Source organism: Salmo salar, chromosome 02 (assembly GCF_965601325.2).
Source record: "Salmo salar chromosome 02, fSalSal1, whole genome shotgun sequence".
NCBI lineage: Eukaryota > Metazoa > Chordata > Actinopteri > Salmoniformes > Salmonidae > Salmo > Salmo salar.
This window is the reverse complement of record NC_138292.1, coordinates 5,219,860-5,245,000: the sequence shown is the minus strand read 5'-3', so window position 1 is coordinate 5,245,000 and position 25,141 is coordinate 5,219,860. Positions and strand designations below refer to the sequence as shown.

Sequence of the window (25,141 nt, the reverse complement as noted above, 5' to 3'; positions counted from 1 at the left end):
CTATAGATCCTATGGTACTTATCATAAGAGTAGGGGTGTTAACCCCGGTGTCCTGACTCTCTGTGGTCACTATAGATCCATGGTACTTATCATAAGAGTAGGGGTGTTAACCCTGGTGTCCTGACTCTCTGTGGTCACTATAGACCCCATGGTTCTTATCATAAGAGTAGGGGTGTTAACCCTGGTGTCCTGACTCTCTGTGGTCACTATAGACCCCATGGTTCTTATCATAAGAGTAGGGGTGTTAACCCTGGTGTCCTGACTCTCTGTGGTCACTATAGACCCCATGGTTCTTATCATAAGAGTAGAGGTGTTAACCCTGGTGTCCTGGCTAAATTCCCAATCTGACCTTCAAACCATCATGTTCACCTAATTATCCCCAGCTTACAATTGGCTCATTCATCCCCCTCCTCTCCCCTGTAACTATTCCCCAGGTTGTTGCTGTAAATGAGAACGTGTTCTCAGTCAAATGACCTGGTAAAATAAGGGTTAAAATAAAAGATGTAAATAAATTCTTCCTCCCTCCTCAGTCACTCTCCCAGCCTTAGGGTATGTACAAATAAACAAGGTGTGTACACACTCTCTCTCACACACACCAGCAGTCTGCCAATCCTGTTTCTGCCTCCGCTGCAGTTTTCACCCCTCTCTCTCTGTATCTCTCTGTATCTCTCTCTCTCTCTCTCTCTCTCTCTCTCTCTCTCTCTCTCTCTCTCTCTCTCTCTCTCTCTCTCTCTCTCTCTCATTCACAAGCTGATCCTGGGAAAGACCTCTTTTCATGCCTTGGAACTCAAAACTGAGATTTCTATTCACTTCACAGCGCTCGGCTCTCACAGACAGGGGAAGAGATTGAACATTTTGCATGGTTGCTTAGCCAGTCAGTTCCTTAAATTAACCTGAATATATACGTCCATAGTTGAGGAAACAGTAAACTTTGGTCAGAATTGTCCTGTAAGCAATATTCAATCTCCAAATACAGGACGGGAAGAGTCAATTCCTTGGGCTACATGATGCTGGCCATCCGTCAGCTGGCATTTGACCCCTGACATTTGATCCCTGATGCATCACTCTTTAGGAGGTCACTGAGGCCAGGCAGCACAGTAAAACTCAGACTCTGCACTGCTGAATGTAATGCCAGCCTGGACTGCCCTTATTGATGTTAGTGTATTGATATCAGTGTCAGGTTCAATGGGTTGGAAGGCTTCTCTCTAGATTGGGGGAAATAGAGACATGGTAACCAGAAAAGGATTACTGTGAAACTACATCCTGTCCTCACTGAACTGAACAGACCATATGATTACTGTGAAACTACATCCTGTCCTCACTGAACTGAACAGACCATATGATTACTGTGAAACTACATCCTGTCCTCACTGAACTGAACAGACCATATGATTACTGTGAAACTACATCCTGTCCTCACTGAACTGAACAGACCATATGATTACTGTGAAACTACATCCTGTCCTCACTGAACTGAACAGACCATATGATTACTGTGAAACTACATCCTGTCCTCACTGAACTGAACAGACCATATGATTACTGTGAAACTACATCCTGTCCTCACTGAACTGAACAGACCATATGATTACTGTGAAACTACATCCTGTCCTCACTGAACTGAACAGACCATATGATTACTGTGAAACTACATCCTGTCCTCACTGAACTGAACAGACCATATGATTACTGTGAAACTACATCCTGTCCTCACTGAACTGAACAGACCATATGATTACTGTGAAACTACATCCTGTCCTCACTGAACTGAACAGACCATATGATTACTGTGAAACTACATCCTGTCCTCACTGAACTGAACAGACCATATGATTACTGTGAAACTACATCCTGTCCTCACTGAACTGAACAGACCATATGATTACTGTGAAACTACATCCTGTCCTCACTGAACTGAACAGACCATATGATTACTGTGAAACTACATCCTGTCCTCACTGAACTGAACAGACCATATGATTACTGTGAAACTACATCCTGTCCTCACTGAACTGAACAGACCACCATTCTGTATACTTCTGGCCCTTCTTTGGACACTGTGTTAACTAACCTCTAGACGAGCTTCAATGCCATACAACTCTCCTTCCGTGGCCTCCAACTGCTCTTAAATACAAGTAAAACTAAATGCATGCTCTTCAACCGATCGCTGCCAGCACCTGCCTGCCCGACCAGCATCACTACTCTGTACGGTTCTGACTTAGAATATGTGGACAACTACAAATACCTGGGTGTCTGGTTAGACTGTAAACTCTCCTTCCAGACTCACATTAAGCATCTCCAATCCAAAATTAAATCTAATATCGGCTTCCTATTTCTCAACAAAGCATCTTTCACTCATGCTGCCTAACATACCCTCGTAAAACTGACTATCCTACCGGTCCTTGAGTTCGGCGATGTAATTTAATTTACAAAATAGCCTCCAATACCCTACTCAGCAAACTGGATGCAGTCTATCACAGTGCCATCCGTTTTGTCACCAAAGCCCCATATACTACCCACCACTGCGACCTGTATGCTCTCGTTGGCTGGTCCTCGCTACATATTCGTCGCCAAACCCACTGGCTCCAGGTCATCTATAAGTCTTTGCTAGGTAAAGCCCCGCCTTATCTCAGCTCACTGGTCACCATAGCAGCACCCACCCGTAGCACGAACGAACTGCAAAAATCACTGAAGCTGGAGACTCATATCTCCCTCACTATCTTTAACACCAGCTGTCTCTACACCTCTACATAGCTCATCTGTAAATAGCCCATGCAACTACCTCATCCCCATGCTGTTATTTATTTTATTTATTTTGCTCCTTTGCACCCCAGTATCTCTACTTGCACACTCATCTTCTGCACATCCATCACTCCTGTGTTTAATTGCTATATTGTAATTATTTCGCCACTACGGCCTATTTATTGCCTTACCTCCCTTATCCTACCTCATTTGCACACACTGTAATATACTTTTTCTATTGTATTATTGACTGTATGTTTTTTTTTATTCCATGTGGAACTCTGTGTTGTTGTTTGTGTCGCACTGCTTTGCTTTATCTTGGTCAGGTCGCAGTTGTAAATGAGAACTTGTTCTCAACTAGCCTACCTGGTTAAATAAAGGTAAAATAAAAAGTCCAGTCCTTACTGAACTGAGCAGAACATATCGGACATCACTAAGGATGTGCAGTGCATGTTAGAACCATTATTCACTGTTCTATTCTCAGTGTTCTAACTCTTATCTGTCAAACACCTGGAGATTGATTTGTAGACAGAGTACCCTCTTTGCATATCAGTCAGATTACCTACAGTAGTAGTGGGTAATGGTTCAAGGATAGAGACGTTTGTTTGTTTAAATCTGTATTACCCTGTCACAGTCTCTCCTCACATCATTACCCCGTCACAGTCTCTCCTCACATCATTACCACGTCACAGTCTCTCCTCACATCATTACCCCGTCACAGTGTCTCCTCACATCATTACCCCCGTCACAGTCTCTCCTCACATCATTACCCCATCACAGTGTCTCTCCTCACATCATTACCCCGTCACAGTCTCTCCTCACATCATTACCCCATCACAGTCTCTCCTCACATCATTACCCCGTCAGTGTCTCTCCTCACATCATTACCCCGTCACAGTGTCTCTCCTCACATCATTACCCTGTCACAGTGTCTCTCCTCACATCATTACCCCCATCACAGTCTCTCCTCACATCATTACCCCATCACAGTGTCTCTCCTCACATCATTACCCCATCACAGTCTCTCCTCACATCATTACCCCATCACAGTGTCTCTCCTCACATCATTACCCCATCACAGTGTCTCTCCTCACATCATTACCCCGTCACAGTGTCTCGCATCCGCTACAAGACCATGGTGCTTGCTACAAGACCATGGTGCTTGCCTACGGAGCTGTGAGGGGAACGGCACCTCCGTACCTTCAGGCTCTGATCAGGCCCTACACCCAAACAAGGGCACTCCGTTCATCCACCTCTGGCCTGCTCGCCTCCCTACCTCTGAGGAAGCACAGTTCCCGCTCAGCCCAGTCAAAACTGTTCGCTGCTCTGGCACCCCAATGGTGGAACAAGCTCCCTCACGACGCCAGGACAGCGGAGTCAATCACCACCTTCCGGAGACACCTGAAACCCCACCTCTTTAAGGAATACCTGGGATAGGATAAAGTAATCCTTCTAACCCCCCCCCCTTAAAAGATTTAGATGCACTATTGTAAAGTGGCTGTTCCACTGGATATTATAGGTGAATGCACCAATTTGTAAGTCGCTCTGGATAAGAGCGTCTGCTAAATGACTAAAATGTAAATGTAAATTACCCCATCACAGTCTCTCCTCACATCATTACCCCGTCAGTGTCTCTCCTCACATCATTACCCCGTCACAGTGTCTCTCCTCACATCATTACCCCGTCACAGTGTCTCTCCTCACATCATTACCCCGTCACAGTCTCTCTTCACATCATTACCCCGTCACAGTGTCTCTCCTCACATCATTACCCCGTCACAGTGTCTCTTCACATCATTACCCCGTCACAGTCTCTCCTCACATCATTACCCCGTCACAGTGTCTCTCCTCACATCATTACCCCGTCACAGTGTCTCCTCACATCATTACCCCGTCACACTCTCTCCTCACATCATTACCCCGTCACAGTGTCTCTCCTCACATCATTACCCCGTCACAGTGTCTCCCTCACATCATTACCCCGTCACAGTGTCTCTCCTCACATCATTACCCCGTCACAGTGTCTCTCCTCACATCATTACCCCGTCACAGTGTCTCTCCTCACATCATTACCCCGTCACAGTGTCTCTCCTCACATCATTACCCCGTCACAGTGTCTCCTCACATCATTACCCCGTCACAGTGTCTCTCCTCACATCATTACCCCGTCACAGTGTCTCTCCTCACATCATTACCCCGTCACAGTGTCTCTCCTCACATCATTACCCCGTCACAGTGTCTCTCCTCACATCATTACCCCATCACAGTGTCTCTCCTCACATCATTACCCCATCACAGTCTCTCCTCACATCATTACCCCGTCACAGTCTCTCCTCACATCATTACCCCGTCACAGTGTCTCTCCTCACATCATTACCCCGTCAGTCTCTCCTCACATCATTACCCCATCACAGTCTCTCCTCACATCATTACCCCGTCACAGTGTCTCTCCTCACATCATTACCCCGTCACAGTGTCTCTCCTCACATCATTACCCCATCACAGTCTCTCCTCACATCATTACCCCATCACAGTCTCTCCTCACATCATTACCCCGTCAGTGTCTCTCCTCACATCATTACCCCGTCACAGTGTCTCTCCTCACATCATTACCCGTCAGTCTCTCCTCACATCATTACCCCATCACAGTCTCTCCTCACATCATTACCCCGTCACAGTCTCTCCTCACATCATTACCCCGTCACAGTCTCTCCTCACATCATTACCCCGTCACAGTCTCTCCTCACATCATTACCCCGTCAGTGTCTCTCCTCACATCATTACCCCGTCACAGTGTCTCTCCTCACATCATTAACCCCGTCACAGTGTCTCTCCTCACATCATTACCCCCGTTACAGTCTCTCCTCACATCATTACCCCGTTACAGTCTCTCCTCACATCATTACCCCGTCACAGTCTCTCTGAGGTTAGAGCTAGCCTATCACAGTCTCTCTGGGGACAGAGCTAGCCTATCACAGTCTCTCTGGGGACAGAGCTAGCCTATCACAGTCTCTCTGGGGACAGAGCTAGCCTATCACAGTCTCTCTGGGGACAGAGCTAGCCTATCACAGTCTCTCTGGGGACAGAGCTAGCCTATCACAGTCTCTCTGGGGACAGAGCTAGCCTATAAGGGAGGTTGTGGGAGCGGAGGCCAAGCTGCTGTGTTTTATAAAAAGGCTACTGGCTTTCTATACACCATAATAATGAAGACTGTAGACATCAGGGCTACTGGCTTTCTATACACCATAATAATGAAGACTGTAGCCATATCAGGGCTACTGGCTTTCTATACACCATAATAATGAAGACTGCAGCCATATCAGGGCTACTGGCTTTCTATACACCATAATAATGAAGACTGTAGCCATATCAGGGCTACCGGCTTTCTATACACCATAATAATGAAGACTGTAGACATCAGGGCTACTGGATTTCTATACACCATAATAATGAAGACTGCAGTCATATCAGGGCTACTGGCTTTCTATACACCATAATAATGAAGACTGCAGTCATATCGGGGCTACTGGCTTTCTATACACCATAATAATGAACACTGCAGTCATATCAGGGCTACTGGCTTTCTATACACCATAATAATGAAGACTGCAGTCATATCAGGGCTACTGGCTTTCTATACACCATAATAATGAAGACTGCAGCCATATCAGGGCTACTGGCTTTCTATTCACCATAATAATGAAGACTGCAGCCATATCAGGGCTACTGGCTTTCTATACACCATAATAATGAAGACTGCAGCCATATCAGGGCTACTGGCTTTCTATACACCATAATAATGAAGACTGTAGCCATATCAGGGCTACTGGCTTTCTATACACCATAATAATGAAGACTGCAGCCATATCAGGGCTACTGGCTTTCTATACACCATAATAATGAAGACTGCAGCCATATCAGGGCTACTGGCTTTCTATACACCATAATAATGAAGACTGCAGCCATATCAGGGCTACTGGCTTTCTATACACCATAATAATGAAGACTGCAGCCATATCAGGGCTACTGGCTTTCTATACACCATAATAATGAAGACTGTAGCCATATCAGGGCTACTGGCTTTCTATACACCATAATAATGAAGACTGCAGCCATATCAGGGCTACTGGCTTTCTATACACCATAATAATGAAGACTGTAGCCATATCAGGGCTACTGGCTTTCTATACACCATAATAATGAAGACTGCAGCCATATCAGGGCTACTGGCTTTCTATACACCATAATAATGAAGACTGTAGCCATATCAGGGCTACTGGCTTTCTATACACCATAATAATGAAGACTGCAGCCATATCAGGGCTACTGGCTTTCTATACACCATAATAATGAAGACTGCAGCCATATCAGGGCTACTGGCTTTCTATACACCATAATAATGAAGACTGTAGCCATATCAGGGCTACTGGCTTTCTATACACCATAATAATGAAGACTGCAGCCATATCGGGGCTACTGGCTTTCTATACACCATAATAATGAAGACTGTAGCCATATCAGGGCTACTGGCTTTCTATACACCATAATAATGAAGACTGTAGCCATATCAGGGCTACTGTCTTTTGCGCCTAACATCTCCTAGCTGTGACAATATTCACTGTATACTACACTTGGCTTCGTTCAACACATCCTAATTTGGCGAGGTCACATTTTATTTCACTGCAAGTGAAACGAAACGGGAGAGCAGCATTCAACTGTGGTTTACAAGGCTACTATACTGTGGCCTCTCAGGTATCATCTGTTGCGTGGGCTTACTATCCTCTCTGTTTCTGTTTGTCTCCAGGAAAGGCAAAGATGTGCCTCCATCCTTCAAGCACTTCTTCAGCAGCGCAGTGGCCCTCAGCTGCATCAACCTTTCAGGGACCAGACTCCCTCCAGAGGCCTTGAAGTGAGCAAACTAATCATGCTCCCTCTGTCTTTCTCTCCTCTGTCTCTGTCTTTCTCTCCTCTGTCTCTGTCTTTCTCTCCTCTGTCTCTGTCTTTCTCTCCTCTGTCTCTGTCTTTCTCTCCTCTGTCTCTGTCTTTCTCTCCTCTGTCTCTGTCTTTCTCTCCTCTGTCTCTGTCTTTCTCTCCTCTGTCTCTGTCTTTCTCTCCTCTGTCTCTGTCTTTCTCTCCTCTGTCTCTGTCTTTCTCTCCTCTGTCTCTGTCTTTCTCTCCTCTGTCTCTGTCTTTCTCTCCTCTGTCTCTGTCTTTCTCTCCTCTGTCTCTGTCTTTCTCTCCTCTGTCTCTGTCTTTCTCTCCTCTGTCTCTGTCTTTCTCTCCTCTGTCTCTGTCTTTCTCTCCTCTGTCTCTGTCTTTCTCTCCTCTGTCTGTCTTTCTCTCCTCTGTCTCTGTCTTTCTCTCCTCTGTCTCTGTCTTTCTCTCCTCTGTCTCTGTCTTTCTCTCCTCCCTCTGTCTCAATCTCTCTGCTCTTCTCTTTCCCCTCTCTGTCTCAATCTCTTCTGTCCCTCCTTCTCACTTTCCCTCTCTCTCATCTCCCTCTTTCTCTCATCTCCCTCTTTCTGTCTTTCTCACCTCTGTCTCTCTTCTCTCTCTTACGCTCCCCTCCAATATAATAATTTCCTTCTTTTTTTTTCATAATAGGAATTAGAGCTACACCGAGTGTACAAAACATTAGGAACACCTTCCTAATATTGAGTTTCACCCCCTTTTGCCCTCAGAACAGCCTCAATTCGTCAGGCATGGACTACAAGGTGTCGAAAGTGTTCCACAGGGATGCTGGGCCCATTTTGACTCTTAATGCTTCCCACAGACGTGTCAAGTTGGCTGGATGTCCTTTGGGTGGTGGACCATTCTTGATACACACGGGAAACTGTTGAGCGTGAAAAACCCAGCAACCTTGCAGTTCTTGACGTGTCTGGCACCTACGACCACTTCCTGTTCAAAGGCACTTTAAGCTTTTGTCCTGCCCATTCACCCTCTGAATACATTAACACTGTCAGGTCTGCTCCTGCTCTTCCCCCCCCCCCCCCCCCCCCCAGGCTGCCCTGCATCACACACTCCTATCATCCATTACACACACCTGCCTTCCCTCGTCACGCACATCAGCGATACTGGACTCACCTGGACTCACTCATCACCTGTTATTACCTCCTCTATATTTATCAGTTCCCCAGCTCTGTTCCCCGCTTCTGCTTTGATTGTCTTTTGTTTGTGTTACCTGTTTGCTGACGCTGTTCCTGTCTCGTTCCATGTCCGTTATTTATTAAATGTTACTTCCCGTACCTGCTTCGTCTCTCCAGCATCATCCCATGTGAAAGAATACTGAAGCAAACCACACGAAGCATCAGGGAGGTATGTTGGCATCGGCTCTGGGTCGCCACCGATGGAACCAGGGGTGCCTAGCCAGCTCGACGGGCTTCCACACCCTAGCCAGCTCGACGGGCTTCCACACCCTAGCCAGCTCGACGGGCTTCCACACCCTAGCCAGCTCGACGGGCTTCCACACCCTAGCCAGCTCGACGGGCTTCCACACCCTAGCCAGCTCGACGGGCTTCCACACCCTAGCCAGATCGTAGGTTTTTGTTCGCCCAGCCGGTCCAGGAGTTTTTTTTAGTTTTTTTGTTTTTTGTTTTGTTGGTGATGTCAGGGTGGATTCCTCCACCGATGGAACCGGGGGTGCCTAAGCCAGCCCGTCGGGCTTTCACACCCTGGCTGGCTCGAGAGGTTTCCTTGCCTCAGCCGGCTCACCAGGCTCTCACGCTCCTGCCGGTTCCTTGGGCTTCCACGCCCCAACCGGCTTGCCCAGCGCCCATGTCTTAGCCGGTTTGCCCAGGTGGGACGCCGAGTTGCGCCCCGGGGGGGGGTACAGTCACGTCTGCTCCCGCTCTCCCCCCCCTGCATCACGCACTCCTATCATCCATTACGCACACCTGCCTTCCCTCGTCACGCGCATCAGCGATATTGGACTCACCTGGACTCACTCATCACCTGTTATTACCTCCCCTATATTTGTCAGTTCCCCAGCTCTGTTCCCCGCTTCTGCTTTGATTGTCTTTTGTTTGTGTTACCTGTTTGCTGACGCTGTTCCTGTCTCGTTCCATGTCCGTTATTTATTAAATGTTACTTCCCGTACCTGCTTCGTCTCTCCAGCATCATCCCATGTGACAAACTATCCATGTCTCAATTATCTCAAGGCTTAAAATACCTTCTTTGACCAGTCTCATCCCCTTCGTCTACTCTGATTGAAGTGGATTTAACAAGTGACTTTCACCTGGATTCACCTGGTCAGTCTGTCAGGGAAAGAGCAGGTTCCTAATGTTTTGTCCACTCAGTGTGTATATCTCACTCTCTCAGCATCCAATGAACTAGACTGGATTCTTCATCCCGTAAACTAGACTGGATTCTTCATCCCGTAAACTAGACTGGATTCTTCATCCCGTAAACTAGACTGGATGATTCATCCCGTAAACTAGACAGGATGCTTCATCCCGTAAACAAGAATGGATGCTTCATCCCGTAAACTAGACTGGATGCTTCATCCCGTAAACTAGACTGGATGCTTCATCCCGTAAACTAGACTGGATGCTTCATCTCGTAAACTAGACTGGATTCTTCAATGTTAGTCTCTATTATAAACCTAACCAATAGTGAGTCTGCCTGAAATGTATTAAACAATATTGTTGTTTTCCTTGCAGAGCTCTTCTGCTCGGTCTGGCCAGTAACCCCAACATCAAGGAAGTGTCTTTAGACCTCAGCTGCTGTGAGGTAAGAACACAGAGAGGCTAAAGGAAGTGTCTTTATACCTCAGCTGCTGTGAGGTAAGAACACAGAGAGGCTAAAGGAAGTGTCTTTAGACCTCAGCTGCTGTGAGGTAAGAACACAGAGGCTAAAGGAAGTGTCTTTATACCTCAGCTGCTGTGAGGTAAGAATACAGAGAGGCTAAAGGAAGTGTCTTTATACCTCAGCTGCTGTGAGGTAAGAACACAGAGAGGCTAAAGGAAGTGTCTTTATACCTCAGCTGCTGTGAGGTAAGAACACAGAGAGGCTAAAGGAAGTGTTGTGAGGTAAGAACACAGAGAGGCTAAAGGAAGTGTCTTTAGACCTCAGCTGCTGTGAGGTAAGAACACAGAGAGGCTAAAGGAAGTTTCTTTATACCTCAGCTGCTGTGAGGTAAGAACACAGAGAGGCTAAAGGAAGTGTCTTTAGACCTCCACTGCTGTGAGGTAAGAACACAGAGAGGCTAAAGGAAGTGTCTTTATACCTCAGCTGCTGTGAGGTAAGAACACAGAGAGGCTAAAGGAAGTGTCTTTATACCTCAGTTGCTGTGAGGTACGAACACAGAGAGGCTAAAGGAAGTGTCTTTAGACCTCAGCTGCTGTGAGGTAAGAACACAGAGAGGCTAAAGGAAGTGTCTTTAGACCTCAGCTGCTGTGAGGTAAGAACACAGAGAGGCTAAAGGAAGTGTCTTTATACCTCAGCTGCTGTGAGGTAAGAACACAGAGAGGCTAAAGGAAGTGTCTTTATACCTCAGCTGCTGTGAGGTAAGAACACAGAGAGGCTAAAGGAAGTGTCTTTATACCTCAGCTGCTGTGAGGTAAGAACACAGAGAGGCTAAAGGAAGTGTCTTTAGACCTCAGCTGCTGTGAGGTAAGAACACAGAGGCTAAAGGAAGTGTCTTTATACCTCAGCTGCTGTGAGGTAAGAACACAGAGAGGCTAAAGGAAGTGTATTTATACCTCAGCTGCTGTGAGGTAAGAACACAGAGAGGCTAAAGGAAGTGTCTTTATACCTCAGCTGCTGTGAGGTAAGAACACAGAGAGGCTAAAGGAAGTGTCTTTAGACATCAGCTGCTGTGAGGTAAGAACACAGAGGCTAAAGGAAGTGTCTTTATACCTCAGCTGCTGTGAGGTAAGAACACAGAGAGGCTAAAGGAAGTGTCTTTATACCTCAGCTGCTGTGAGGTAAGAACACAGAGGCTAAAGGAAGTGTCTTTATACCTCAGCTGCTGTGAGGTAAGAACACAGAGGCTAAAGGAAGTGTCTTTATACCTCAGCTGCTGTGAGGTAAGAACACAGAGAGGCTAAAGGAAGTGTCTTTATACCTCAGCTGCTGTGAGGTAAGAACACAGAGGCTAAAGGAAGTGTCTTTATACCTCAGCTGCTGTGAGGTAAGAACACAGAGAGGCTAAAGGAAGTGTCTTTATACCTCAGCTGCTGTGAGGTAAGAACACAGAGGCTAAAGGAAGTGTCTTTATACCTCAGCTGCTGTGAGGTAAGAACACAGAGAGAGAATTCCCTCCCCCTTTTCACAGATCTGTAAAATTACTGTTTTGTCAAAGAACAAAGATGATTGTTTTTAGGCCCTTTAGCAAGACATGTAAACACGATGTATTTAGCCTTCCAGTTGTGGAAATAGATATGAAAGACAACTTTATTAGTCAGCATGAGATAACGACAGAGGAAAAGTGGTCTCTTCACTATAGTACTACTATAGTACTATACATCAATGGTCTCTTCACTATAGTACTATATGTCCTAATATGTAACATTAAAAACCTTAGCAGATCTGCTAAAGCAACAATCCATCTCTTGTTCTTGGTCCAGATATGTGACATTTAGCTGAACGTTCTTCTTCGTCAGTTTAAGAATTCTATCTTTGGCCTTGATGGTTTTTGGAGTGAACATCCCATAGCACTGCTGTTCTAGCCTCCTCCTCTCCAAGTATACCTGATGAGTCCACTAGAACTCTATATAATGGATCACTTGGCGAAGCGAGAGAGAGAAGAGAGGAACAGGAAGGAGATGGAATAGAAAAGGCTAATTATGTCACGCACTCACACACATGCATGCACAGAAAACACACACACACACACACTCTCTCTCACCCCCATGCCCTAATCTAATAAAGATGTCTTTCCACAGATTCATTGAATACCACTGCAGCAGGATCCACAGTCAGCAAAATCATTTCAAATGTTAAACCGCTGTTGAGCTACTGAATTATCTCTTGCCTTTCAGTCTTTGTGGGTGTAATAATGAACCATTGGTTTGAAGCAGTCTCACTGTGTGCTACAGTACTATATGTGTTCTTGCTGATTCCCAAATTGCACCCTATTACCTATGTAGTGCACTACTTTTGACCGCAACCCAATAGGCCATGGTCAAAAGTAGTTCACTACATAGGTAATAGGGTGCCATTTGGGATAAATACTCTTGTCTAATTGTATGTGGATGATCTAGCCAGAGGATTGTACCCTCTAATAGCTACTGGTCCCTGTATATCTCTGATGTGTGTTGTTCCCTCTAATAGCTAGCTACTGGTCCCTGTATATCTCTGATGTGTGTTGTATCCCTCTAATAGCTAGCTACTGGTCCCTGTATGTCTCTGATGTGTGTTGTTCCCTCTAATAGCTAGCTACTGGTCCCTGTATGTCTCTGATGTGTGTTGTTGTTCCCTCTAATAGCTAGCTACTGGTCCCTGTATGTCTCTGATGTGTGTTGTTGTTCCCTCTAATAGCTAGCTACTGGTCCCTGTATGTCTCTGATGTGTGTTGTTGCCCTCTAATAGCTAGCTACTGGTCCCTGTATGTCTCTGATGTGTGTTGTTGTACCCTCTAATAGCTAGCTACTGGTCCCTGTATGTCTCTGATGTGTGTTGTTGTTCCCTCTAATAGCTAGCTACTGGTCCCTGTATGTCTCTGATGTGTGTTGTGTCCCTCTAATAGCTAGCTACTGGTCCCTGTATGTCTCTGATGTGTGTTGTTCCCTCTAATAGCTAGCTACTGGTCCCTGTATGTCTCTGATGTGTGTTGTTGTTCCCTCTAATAGCTAGCTACTGGTCCCTGTATGTCTCTGATGTGTGTTGTTGTATCCTCTAATAGCTAGCTACTGGTCCCTGTATGTCTCTGATGTGTGTTGTTGTTCCCTCTAATAGCTAGCTACTGGTCCCTGTATGTCTCTGATGTGTGTTGTTGTACCCTCTAATAGCTAGCTACTGGTCCCTGTATGTCTCTGATGTGTGTTGTTGTCCCTCTAATAGCTAGCTACTGGTCCCTGTATGTCTCTGATGTGTGTTGTTGTTCCCTCTAATAGCTAGCTACTGGTCCCTGTATGTCTCTGATGTGTGTTGTTGTTCCCTCTAATAGCTAGCTACTGGTCCCTGTATATCTCTGATGTGTGTTGTTGTTCCCTCTAATAGCTAGCTACTGGTCCCTGTATGTCTCTGATGTGTGTTGTTGTTCCCTCTAATAGCTAGCTACTGGTCCCTGTATGTCTCTGATGTGTGTTGTTGTCCTCTAATAGCTAGCTACTGGTCCCTGTATGTCTCTGATGTGTGTTGTTGTTCCCTCTAATAGCTAGCTACTGGTCCCTGTATGTCTCTGATGTGTGTTGTTGTATCCCTCTAATAGCTAGCTACTGGTCCCTGTATGTCTCTGATGTGTGTTGTTGTTCCCTCTAATAGCTAGCTACTGGTCCCTGTATGTCTCTGATGTGTGTTGTTGTTCCCTCTAATAGCTAGCTACTGGTCCCTGTATGTCTCTGATGTGTGTTGTTGTTCCCTCTAATAGCTAGCTACTGGTCCCTGTATATCTCTGATGTGTGTTGTTGTTCCCTCTAATAGCTAGCTACTGGTCCCTGTATGTCTCTGATGTGTGTTGTTGTTCCCTCTAATAGCTAGCTACTGGTCCCTGTATGTCTCTGATGTGTGTTGTTGTATCCTCTAATAGCTAGCTACTGGTCCCTGTATGTCTCTGATGTGTGTTGTTGTACCCTCTAATAGCTAGCTACTGGTCCCTGTATGTCTCTGATGTGTGTTGTTGTATCCTCTAATAGCTAGCTACTGGTCCCTGTATATCTCTGATGTGTGTTGTGTTCCCTCTAATAGCTAGCTACTGGTCCCTGTATGTCTCTGATGTGTGTTGTTGTACCCTCTAATAGCTAGCTACTGGTCCCTGTATGTCTCTGATGTGTGTTGTTCCCTCTAATAGCTAGCTACTGGTCCCTGTATGTCTCTGATGTGTGTTGTTGTATCCTCTAATAGCTAGCTACTGGTCCCTGTATGTCTCTGATGTGTGTTGTTGTTCCCTCTAATAGCTAGCTACTGGTCCCTGTATGTCTCTGATGTGTGTTGTTCCCTCTAATAGCTAGCTACTGGTCCCTGTATGTCTCTGATGTGTGTTGTTGTTCCCTCTAATAGCTAGCTACTGGTCCCTGTATGTCTCTGATGTGTGTTGTTGTATCCTCTAATAGCTAGCTACTGGTCCCTGTATGTCTCTGATGTGTGTTGTTGTACCCTCTAATAGCTAGCTACTGGTCCCTGTATGTCTCTGATGTGTGTTGTTGTTCCCTCTAATAGCTAGCTACTGGTCCCTGTATGTCTCTGATGTGTGTTGTTGTTCCCTCTAATAGCTAGCTACTGGTCCCTGTATGTCTCTGATGTGTGTTGTTGTTCCCTCTAATAGCTAGCTACTGGTCCCTGTATGTCTCTGATGTGTGTTGTTGCCCTCTAATAGCTAGCTACTGGTCCCTGTATGTCTCTGATGTGTGTTGTTGTTCCCTCTAATAGCTAGCTACTGGTCCCTGTATGTCTCTGATGTGTGTTGTTGTATCCCTCTAATAGCTAGCTACTGGTCCCTGTATGTCTCTGATGTGTGTTGTTGTACCCTCTAATAGCTAGCTACTGGTCCCTGTATGTCTCTGATGTGTGTTGTTGTATCCTCTAATAGCTAGCTACTGGTCCCTGTATGTCTCTGATGTGTGTTGTTCCCTCTAATAGCTAGCTACTGGTCCCTGTATGTCTCTGATGTGTGTTGTTGTACCCTCTAATAGCTAGCTACTGGTCCCTGTATGTCTCTGATGTGTGTTGTTCCCTCTAATAGCTAGCTACTGGTCCCTGTATGTCTCTGATGTGTGTTGTTGTATCCTCTAATAGCTAGCTACTGGTCCCTGTATGTCTCTGATGTGTGTTGTTGTTCCCTCTAATAGCTAGCTACTGGTCCCTGTATGTCTCTGATGTGTGTTGTTGTTCCCTCTAATAGCTAGCTACTGGTCCCTGTATGTCTCTGATGTGTGTTGTTGTTCCCTCTAATAGCTAGCTACTGGTCCCTGTATGTCTCTGATGTGTGTTGTTCCCTCTAATAGCTAGCTACTGGTCCCTGTATGTCTCTGATGTGTGTTGTTGTTCCCTCTAATAGCTAGCTACTGGTCCCTGTATGTCTCTGATGTGTGTTGTTGTTCCCTCTAATAGCTAGCTACTGGTCCCTGTATGTCTCTGATGTGTGTTGTTCCCTCTAATAGCTAGCTACTGGTCCCTGTATGTCTCTGATGTGTGTTGTTGTTCCCTCTAATAGCTAGCTACTGGTCCCTGTATGTCTCTGATGTGTGTTGTTGTTCCCTCTAATAGCTAGCTACTGGTCCCTGTATATCTCTGATGTGTGTTGTTGTTCCCTCTAATAGCTAGCTACTGGTCCCTGTATGTCTCTGATGTGTGTTGTTGTTCCCTCTAATAGCTAGCTACTGGTCCCTGTATGTCTCTGATGTGTGTTGTTCCCTCTAATAGCTAGCTACTGGTCCCTGTATGTCTCTGATGTGTGTTGTTGTTCCCTCTAATAGCTAGCTACTGGTCCCTGTATGTCTCTGATGTGTGTTGTTGTTCCCTCTAATAGCTAGCTACTGGTCCCTGTATGTCTCTGATGTGTGTTGTTCCCTCTAATAGCTAGCTACTGGTCCCTGTATGTCTCTGATGTGTGTTGTTGTTCCCTCTAATAGCTAGCTACTGGTCCCTGTATGTCTCTGATGTGTGTTGTTCCCTCTAATAGCTAGCTACTGGTCCCTGTATGTCTCTGATGTGTGTTGTTCCCTCTAATAGCTAGCTACTGGTCCCTGTATGTCTCTGATGTGTGTTGTTGTTCCCTCTAATAGCTAGCTACTGGTCCCTGTATGTCTCTGATGTGTGTTGTTGTTCCCTCTAATAGCTAGCTACTGGTCCCTGTATGTCTCTGATGTGTGTTGTTGTTCCCTCTAATAGCTAGCTACTGGTCCCTGTATGTCTCTGATGTGTGTTGTTGTTCCCTCTAATAGCTAGCTACTGGTCCCTGTATGTCTCTGATGTGTGTTGTTGTTCCCTCTAATAGCTAGCTACTGGTCCCTGTATGTCTCTGATGTGTGTTGTTGTTCCCTCTAATAGCTAGCTACTGGTCCCTGTATGTCTCTGATGTGTGTTGTTCCCTCTAATAGCTAGCTACTGGTCCCTGTATGTCTCTGATGTGTGTTGTTGTTCCCTCTAATAGCTAGCTACTGGTCCCTGTATGATCTCTGATGTGTGTTGTTGTTCCCTCTAATAGCTAGCTACTGGTCCCTGTATATCTCTGATGTGTGTTGTTGTTCCCTCTAATAGCTAGCTACTGGTCCCTGTATAGTCTCTGATGTGTGTTGTTGTTCCCTCTAATAGCTAGCTACTGGTCCCTGTATGTCTCTGATGTGTGTTGTTGTTCCCTCTAATAGCTAGCTACTGGTCCCTGTATGTCTCTGATGTGTGTTGTTGTTCCCTCTAATAGCTAGCTACTGGTCCCTGTATATCTCTGATGTGTGTTGTTGTTCCCTCTAATAGCTAGCTACTGGTCCCTGTATATCTCTGATGTGTGTTGTTGTTCCCTCTAATAGCTAGCTACTGGTCCCTGTATGTCTCTGATGTGTGTTGTTGTTCCCTCTAATAGCTAGCTACTGGTCCCTGTATGTCTCTGATGTGTGTTGTTGTTCCCTCTAATAGCTAGCTACTGGTCCCTGTATATCTCTGATGTGTGTTGTTGTTCCCTCTAATAGCTAGCTACTGGTCCCTGTATGTCTCTGATGTGTGTTGTTCCCTCTAATAGCTAGCTACTGGTCCCTGTATGTCTCTGATGTGTGTTGTTGTTCCCTCTAATAGCTAGCTACTGGTCCCTGTATGTCTCTGATGTGTGTTGTTGTACCCTCTAATAGCTAGCTACTGGTCCCTGTATGTCTCTGATGTGTGTTGTTGTACCCTCTAATAGCTAGCTACTGGTCCCTGTATGTCTCTGATGTGTGTTGTTGTTCCCTCTAATAGCTAGCTACTGGTCCCTGTATGTCTCTGATGTGTGTTGTTGTACCCTCTAATAGCTAGCTACTGGTCCCTGTATGTCTCTGATGTGTGTTGTTGTTCCCTCTAATAGCTAGCTACTGGTCCCTGTATGTCTCTGATGTGTGTTGTTGTACCCTCTAATAGCTAGCTACTGGTCCCTGTATGTCTCTGATGTGTGTTGTTGTTCCCTCTAATAGCTAGCTACTGGTCCCTGTATGTCTCTGATGTGTGTTGTTGTTCCCTCTAATAGCTAGCTACTGGTCCCTGTATGTCTCTGATGTGTGTTGTTGTTCCCTCTAATAGCTAGCTACTGGTCCCTGTATGTCTCTGATGTGTGTTGTTGTTCCCTCTAATAGCTAGCTACTGGTCCCTGTATGTCTCTGATGTGTGTTGTTGTTCCCTCTAATAGCTAGCTACTGGTCCCTGTATGTCTCTGATGTGTGTTGTTCCCTCTAATAGCTAGCTACTGGTCCCTGTATGTCTCTGATGTGTGTTGTTCCCTCTAATAGCTAGCTACTGGTCCCTGTATATCTCTGATGTGTGTTGTTCCCTCTAATAGCTAGCTACTGGTCCCTGTATGTCTCTGATGTGTGTTGTTGTTCCCTCTAATAGCTAGCTACTGGTCCCTGTATATCTCTGATGTGTGTTGTTGTCCCTCTAATAGCTAGCTACTGGTCCCTGTATGTCTCTGATGTGTGTTGTTGTTCCCTCTAATAGCTAGCTACTGGTCCCTGTATATCTCTGATGTGTGTTGTTGTTCCCTCTAATAGCTAGCTACTGGTCCCTGTATATCTCTGATGTGTGTTGTTGTTCCCTCTAATAGCTAGCTACTGGTCCCTGTATGTCTCTGATGTGTGTTGTTGTTCCCTCTAATAGCTAGCTACTGGTCCCTGTATGTCTCTGATGTGTGTTGTTCCCTCTAATAGCTAGCTACTGGTCCCTGTATGTCTCTGATGTGTGTTGTTGTTCCCTCTAATAGCTAGCTACTGGTCCCTGTATGTCTCTGATGTGTGTTGTTGTTCCCTCTAATAGCTAGCTACTGGTCCCTGTATGTCTCTGATGTGTGTTGTTGTTCCCTCTAATAGCTAGCTACTGGTCCCTGTATGTCTCTGATGTGTGTTGTTCCCTCTAATAGCTAGCTACTGGTCCCTGTATATCTCTGATGTGTGTTGTTGTACCCTCTAATAGCTAGCTACTGGTCCCTGTATGTCTCTGATGTGTGTTGTTGTTCCCTCTAATAGCTAGCTACTGGTCCCTGTATGTCTCTGATGTGTGTTGTTGTATCCTCTAATAGCTAGCTACTGGTCCCTGTATGTCTCTGATGTGTGTTGTTGTTCCCTCTAATAGCTAGCTACTGGTCCCTGTATGTCTCTGATGTGTGTTGTTGTACCCTCTAATAGCTAGCTACTGGTCCCTGTATGTCTCTGATGTGTGTTGTTGTTCCCTCTAATAGCTAGCTACTGGTCCCTGTATGTCTCTGATGTGTGTTGTTGTTCCCTCTAATAGCTAGCTACTGGTCCCTGTATGTCTCTGATGTGTGTTGTTGTTCCCTCTAATAGCTAGCTACTGGTCCCTGTATGTCTCTGATGTGTGTTGTTGTACCCTCTAATAGCTAGCTACTGGTCCCTGTATGTCTCTGATGTGTGTTGTTGTTCCCTCTAATAGCTAGCTACTGGTCCCTGTATGTCTCTGATGTGTGTTGTTGTTCCCTCTAATAGCTAGCTACTGGTCCCTGTATGTCTCTGATGTGTGTTGTTGTTCCCTCTAATAGCTAGCTACTGGTCCCTGTATGTCTCTGATGTGTGTTGTGTCCCTCTAATAGCTAGCTACTGGTCCCTGTATGTCTCTGATGTGTGTTGTTGTTCCCTCTAATAGCTAGCTACTGGTCCCTGTATATCTCTGATGTGTGTTGTTGTTCCCTCTAATAGCTAGCTACTGGTCCCTGTATGTCTCTGATGTGTGTTGTTGTTCCCTCTAATAGCTAGCTACTGGTCCCTGTATGTCTCTGATGTGTGTTGTTGTTCCCTCTAATAGCTAGCTACTGGTCCCTGTATGTCTCTGATGTGTGTTGTTGTTCCCTCTAATAGCTAGCTACTGGTCCCTGTATATCTCTGATGTGTGTTGTTGTTCCCTCTAATAGCTAGCTACTGGTCCCTGTATATCTCTGATGTGTGTTGTTGTTCCCTCTAATAGCTAGCTACTGGTCCCTGTATGTCTCTGATGTGTGTTGTTGTTCCCTCTAATAGCTAGCTACTGGTCCCTGTATGTCTCTGATGTGTGTTGTTGTTCCCTCTAATAGCTAGCTACTGGTCCCTGTATATCTCTGATGTGTGTTGTTGTTCCCTCTAATAGCTAGCTACTGGTCCCTGTATGTCTCTGATGTGTGTTGTTGTTCCCTCTAATAGCTAGCTACTGGTCCCTGTATGTCTCTGATGTGTGTTGTTGTTCCCTCTAATAGCTAGCTACTGGTCCCTGTATGTCTCTGATGTGTGTTGTTGTTCCCTCTAATAGCTAGCTACTGGTCCCTGTATGTCTCTGATGTGTGTTGTTGTTCCCTCTAATAGCTAGCTACTGGTCCCTGTATGTCTCTGATGTGTGTTGTTGTTCCCTCTAATAGCTAGCTACTGGTCCCTGTATGTCTCTGATGTGTGTTGTTGTTCCCTCTAATAGCTAGCTACTGGTCCCTGTATGTCTCTGATGTGTGTTGTTGTTCCCTCTAATAGCTAGCTACTGGTCCCTGTATGTCTCTGATGTGTGTTGTTGTTCCCTCTAATAGCTAGCTACTGGTCCCTGTATGTCTCTGATGTGTGTTGTTCCCTCTAATAGCTAGCTACTGGTCCCTGTATGTCTCTGATGTGTGTTGTTGTACCCTCTAATAGCTAGCTACTGGTCCCTGTATGTCTCTGATGTGTGTTGTTGTTCCCTCTAATAGCTAGCTACTGGTCCCTGTATGTCTCTGATGTGTGTTGTTGTTCCCTCTAATAGCTAGCTACTGGTCCCTGTATATCTCTGATGTGTGTTGTTCCCTCTAATAGCTAGCTACTGGTCCCTGTATGTCTCTGATGTGTGTTGTTGTTCCCTCTAATAGCTAGCTACTGGTCCCTGTATGTCTCTGATGTGTGTTGTTCTCTCTCCCTAATGCTGCTCTAAGCTTGGTCACTGTGTAAGTATTACCCTGACTAATTACTGATAACTACTGTTAACTCCTGGCTCTAATTCCAGGCTAACTCCTGGCTATAATTCCAGCTAACTCCTGGCTGTAATTCCAGGTTAACCCCTGGCTATGATTCCAGCTAACTCCTGGCTGTAATTCCAGGCTAACTCTTGGCTGTAATTCTAAGCTTCTCCTTACTGCTTTCTCTGGTGTTGTCATTCAGTTACACCCATCATCATTCCATCATCATTCCATCATTATTCCATCATTATTCCCTTCATAAACTGTTTCTCAATTATAAACAGACATGGCATGTTTTTAACATCTCATTGTATTGCTTCACCCTCCCTGCTTTTTCTAACATGTCTGTTGGTGGTGTTGTACCATAGACGGTGTGGTATCTTCCTCCATTTTAGTTCTCCCTCTTTATCTACACATCTATTGTTATCCCAGCCCTAGGGAAGCTGCTGTTCTGTATCTACATCTATTGTTATCCCAGCCCTAGGGAAGCTGCTGTTCTCTATCTACATCTATTGTTATCCCAGCCCTAGGGAAGCTGCTGTTCTCTATCTACATCTATTGTTATCCCAGCCCTAGGGAAGCTGCTGTTCTCTATCTACATCTATTGTTATCCCAGCCCTAGGGAAGCTGCTGTTCTCTATCTACATCTATTGTTATCCCAGCCCTAGGGAAGCTGCTGTTCTCTATCTACATCTATTGTTATCCCAGCCCTAGGGAAGCTGCTGTTCTCTATCTACATCTATTGTTATCCCAGCCCTAGGGAAGCTGCTGTTCTCTATCTACATCTATTGTTATCCCAGCCCTAGGGAAGCTGCTGTTCTCTATCTACATCTATTGTTATCCCAGCCCTAGGGAAGCTGCTGTTCTCTATCTACATCTATTGTTATCCCAGCCCTAGGGAAGCTGCTGTTCTCTATCTACATCTATTGTTATCCCAGCCCTAGGGAAGCTGCTGTTCTCTATCTACATCTATTGTTATCCCAGCCCTAGGGAAGCTGCTGTTCTGTATCTACATCTATTGTTATCCCAGCCCTAGGGAAGCTGCTGTTCTCTATCTACACATCTATTGTTATCCCAGCCCTAGGGAAGCTGCTGTTCTGTATCTACATCTATTGTTATCCCAGCCCTAGGGAAGCTGCTGTTCTCTATCTACATCTATTGTTATCCCAGCCCTAGGGAAGCTGCTGTTCTCTATCTACATCTATTGTTATCCCAGCCCTAGGGAAGCTGCTGTTCTGTATCTACATCTATTGTTATCCCAGCCCTAGGGAAGCTGCTGTTCTCTATCTACACATCTATTGTTATCCCAGCCCTAGGGAAGCTGCTGTTCTCTAGCTACATCTATTGTTATCCCAGCCCTAGGGAAGCTGCTGTTCTCTATCTACATCTATTGTTATCCCAGCCCTAGGGAAGCTGCTGTTCTCTATCTACATCTATTGTTATCCCAGCCCTAGGGAAGCTGCTGTTCTGTATCTACATCTATTGTTATCCCAGCCCTAGGGAAGCTGCTGTTCTCTATCTACATCTATTGTTATCCCAGCCCTAGGGAAGCTGCTGTTCTCTATCTACATCTATTGTTATCCCAGCCCTAGGGAAGCTGCTGTTCTCTATCTACATCTATTGTTATCCCAGCCCTAGGGAAGCTGCTGTTCTCTATCTACATCTATTGTTATCCCAGCCCTAGGGAAGCTGCTGTTCTGTATCTACATCTATTGTTATCCCAGCCCTAGGGAAGCTGCTGTTCTCTATCTACACATCTATTGTTATCCCAGCCCTAGGGAAGCTGCTGTTCTGTATCTACATCTATTGTTATCCCAGCCCTAGGGAAGCTGCTGTTCTCTATCTACATCTATTGTTATCCCAGCCCTAGGGAAGCTGCTGTTCTCTATCTACATCTATTGTTATCCCAGCCCTAGGGAAGCTGCTGTTCTGTATCTACATCTATTGTTATCCCAGCCCTAGGGAAGCTGCTGTTCTCTATCTACACATCTATTGTTATCCCAGCCCTAGGGAAGCTGCTGTTCTCTAGCTACATCTATTGTTATCCCAGCCCTAGGGAAGCTGCTGTTCTCTATCTACATCTATTGTTATCCCAGCCCTAGGGAAGCTGCTGTTCTCTATCTACATCTATTGTTATCCCAGCCCTAGGGAAGCTGCTGTTCTGTATCTACATCTATTGTTATCCCAGCCCTAGGGAAGCTGCTGTTCTCTATCTACATCTATTGTTATCCCAGCCCTAGGGAAGCTGCTGTTCTCTATCTACATCTATTGTTATCCCAGCCCTAGGGAAGCTGCTGTTCTCTATATACATCTATTGTTATCCCAGCCCTAGGGAAGCTGCTGTTCTGTTTCTCATATCTCATCTTGTCTCTCTGTTGACAGCTCAGGTCCGGGGGGTCACAGATCCTGGAGGGATGCATCGCTGAGCTCCCCAACATCTCCAGTCTGGACATCTCTGACAACGGTAAGACTCTATCTAGCTTCTCTATATCTATAATGTTAAGACAGCATCTCCAGTCTGGACATCTCTGACAACGGTAAGACTCTATCTAGCTTCTCTAGATCTATAATGTTAAGACAGCATCTCCAGTCTGGACATCTCTGACAACGGTAAGACTATATCTAGCTTCTCTATATCTATAATGTTAAGACAGCATCTCCAGTCTGGACATCTCTGACAACGGTAAGACTCTATCTAGCTTCTCTATATCTATAATGTTAAGACAGCATCTCCAGGCTGGGTGTAGTCTTTTTCTCCAGCCCAACAAACCCAGTAGTGCAGCTGACTCGACTAATATAATGATTCATTTAAAGTCTGTGATTAGCTGATTGGTTGAATCAGATGTGTTACTGCTTTGGCTCCCAGAATGCCCTTTAGATGATTGGTTTGTGTTTCCTCCAGGTCTGGACTCTGACCTGTCCACTCTGCTGGTGTGGCTGGCCAAGAACCGATCCATCCGACACCTCTCACTGGGGAAGAACTTCAACAACATCAAGTCCAAGTACGACTGGGGGGGGGCTAGGCCAGCACTGGGGGGGGGGCTAGGCCAGCACTGGGGGGGAGGCTAGGCCAGCACTGGGGGGGGGGGCTAGGCCAGCACTGGGGAGGGCTGGGTCAGGACCAATATCCTTACTGTCTGGCTGGAGTTGGAAGCATTCACACAACACATCCCATACATACACTTAACATACACACAACACATCCCATACACTTAACATACACACAACACATCCCATACACTTAACATACACACAACACATCCCATACACTTAACATACACACAACACATCCCATACACTTAACATACACACAACACATCCCATACACTTAACATACACACAACACATCCCATACACTTAACATACACACAACACATCCCATACACTTAACATACACACAACACATCCCATACACTTAACATACACACAACACATCCCATACACTTAACATACGCACAACACATCCCATACACTTAACAAACGCACAACACATCCCATACACTTAACATACGCACAACACATCCCATACACTTAACAAATACACTTAACATACACACAACACATCCCATACACTTAACATACACACAACACATCCCATACACTTAACATACACACAACACATCCCATACACTTAACATACACACATCACATCCCATACACTTAACATACACACAACACATCCCATACACTTAACATACGCACAACACATCCCATACACTTAACATACACACAACACATCCCATACACTTAACATACGCACAACACATCCCATACACTTAACAGACACACAACACATCCCATACACTAAACAGACACACAACACATCCCATACACTTAACATACACACAACACATCCCATACACTTAACATACGCACAACACATCCCATACACTTAACATACGCACAACACATCCCATACACTTAACAGACACACAACACATCCCATACACTTAACAGACACACAACACATCCCATACACTTAACAGACACACAACACATCCCATACACTTAACAGACGCACAACACATCCCATACACTTAACAGACACACAACACATCCCATACACTAAACAGACACACAACACATCCCATACACTTAACATACACACAACACATCCCATACACTTAACATACGCACAACACATCCCATACACTTAACATACGC

At 45.5% G+C, this 25,141-nt stretch overlaps 1 protein-coding gene across 4 annotated transcripts in view; it reads left to right on the top strand.

Moving 5' to 3' along the window:
- LOC106572945 (F-actin-uncapping protein LRRC16A) overlaps positions 1–25,141 on the top strand; it is a 190,037-nt gene that overhangs the window by 73,079 nt on the left and 91,817 nt on the right. For all 4 annotated transcript variants that reach the window (XM_082959202.1, XM_082959203.1, XM_082959205.1 and 1 more), the window contains 4 exons: positions 7,547–7,651; positions 10,401–10,470; positions 23,360–23,441; positions 23,880–23,979. In XM_082959202.1, the coding sequence (XP_082815328.1) occupies positions 7,547–7,651; positions 10,401–10,470; positions 23,360–23,441; positions 23,880–23,979 (357 nt within the window). The remainder of the gene's footprint in view (positions 1–7,546; positions 7,652–10,400; positions 10,471–23,359; positions 23,442–23,879; positions 23,980–25,141) is intronic.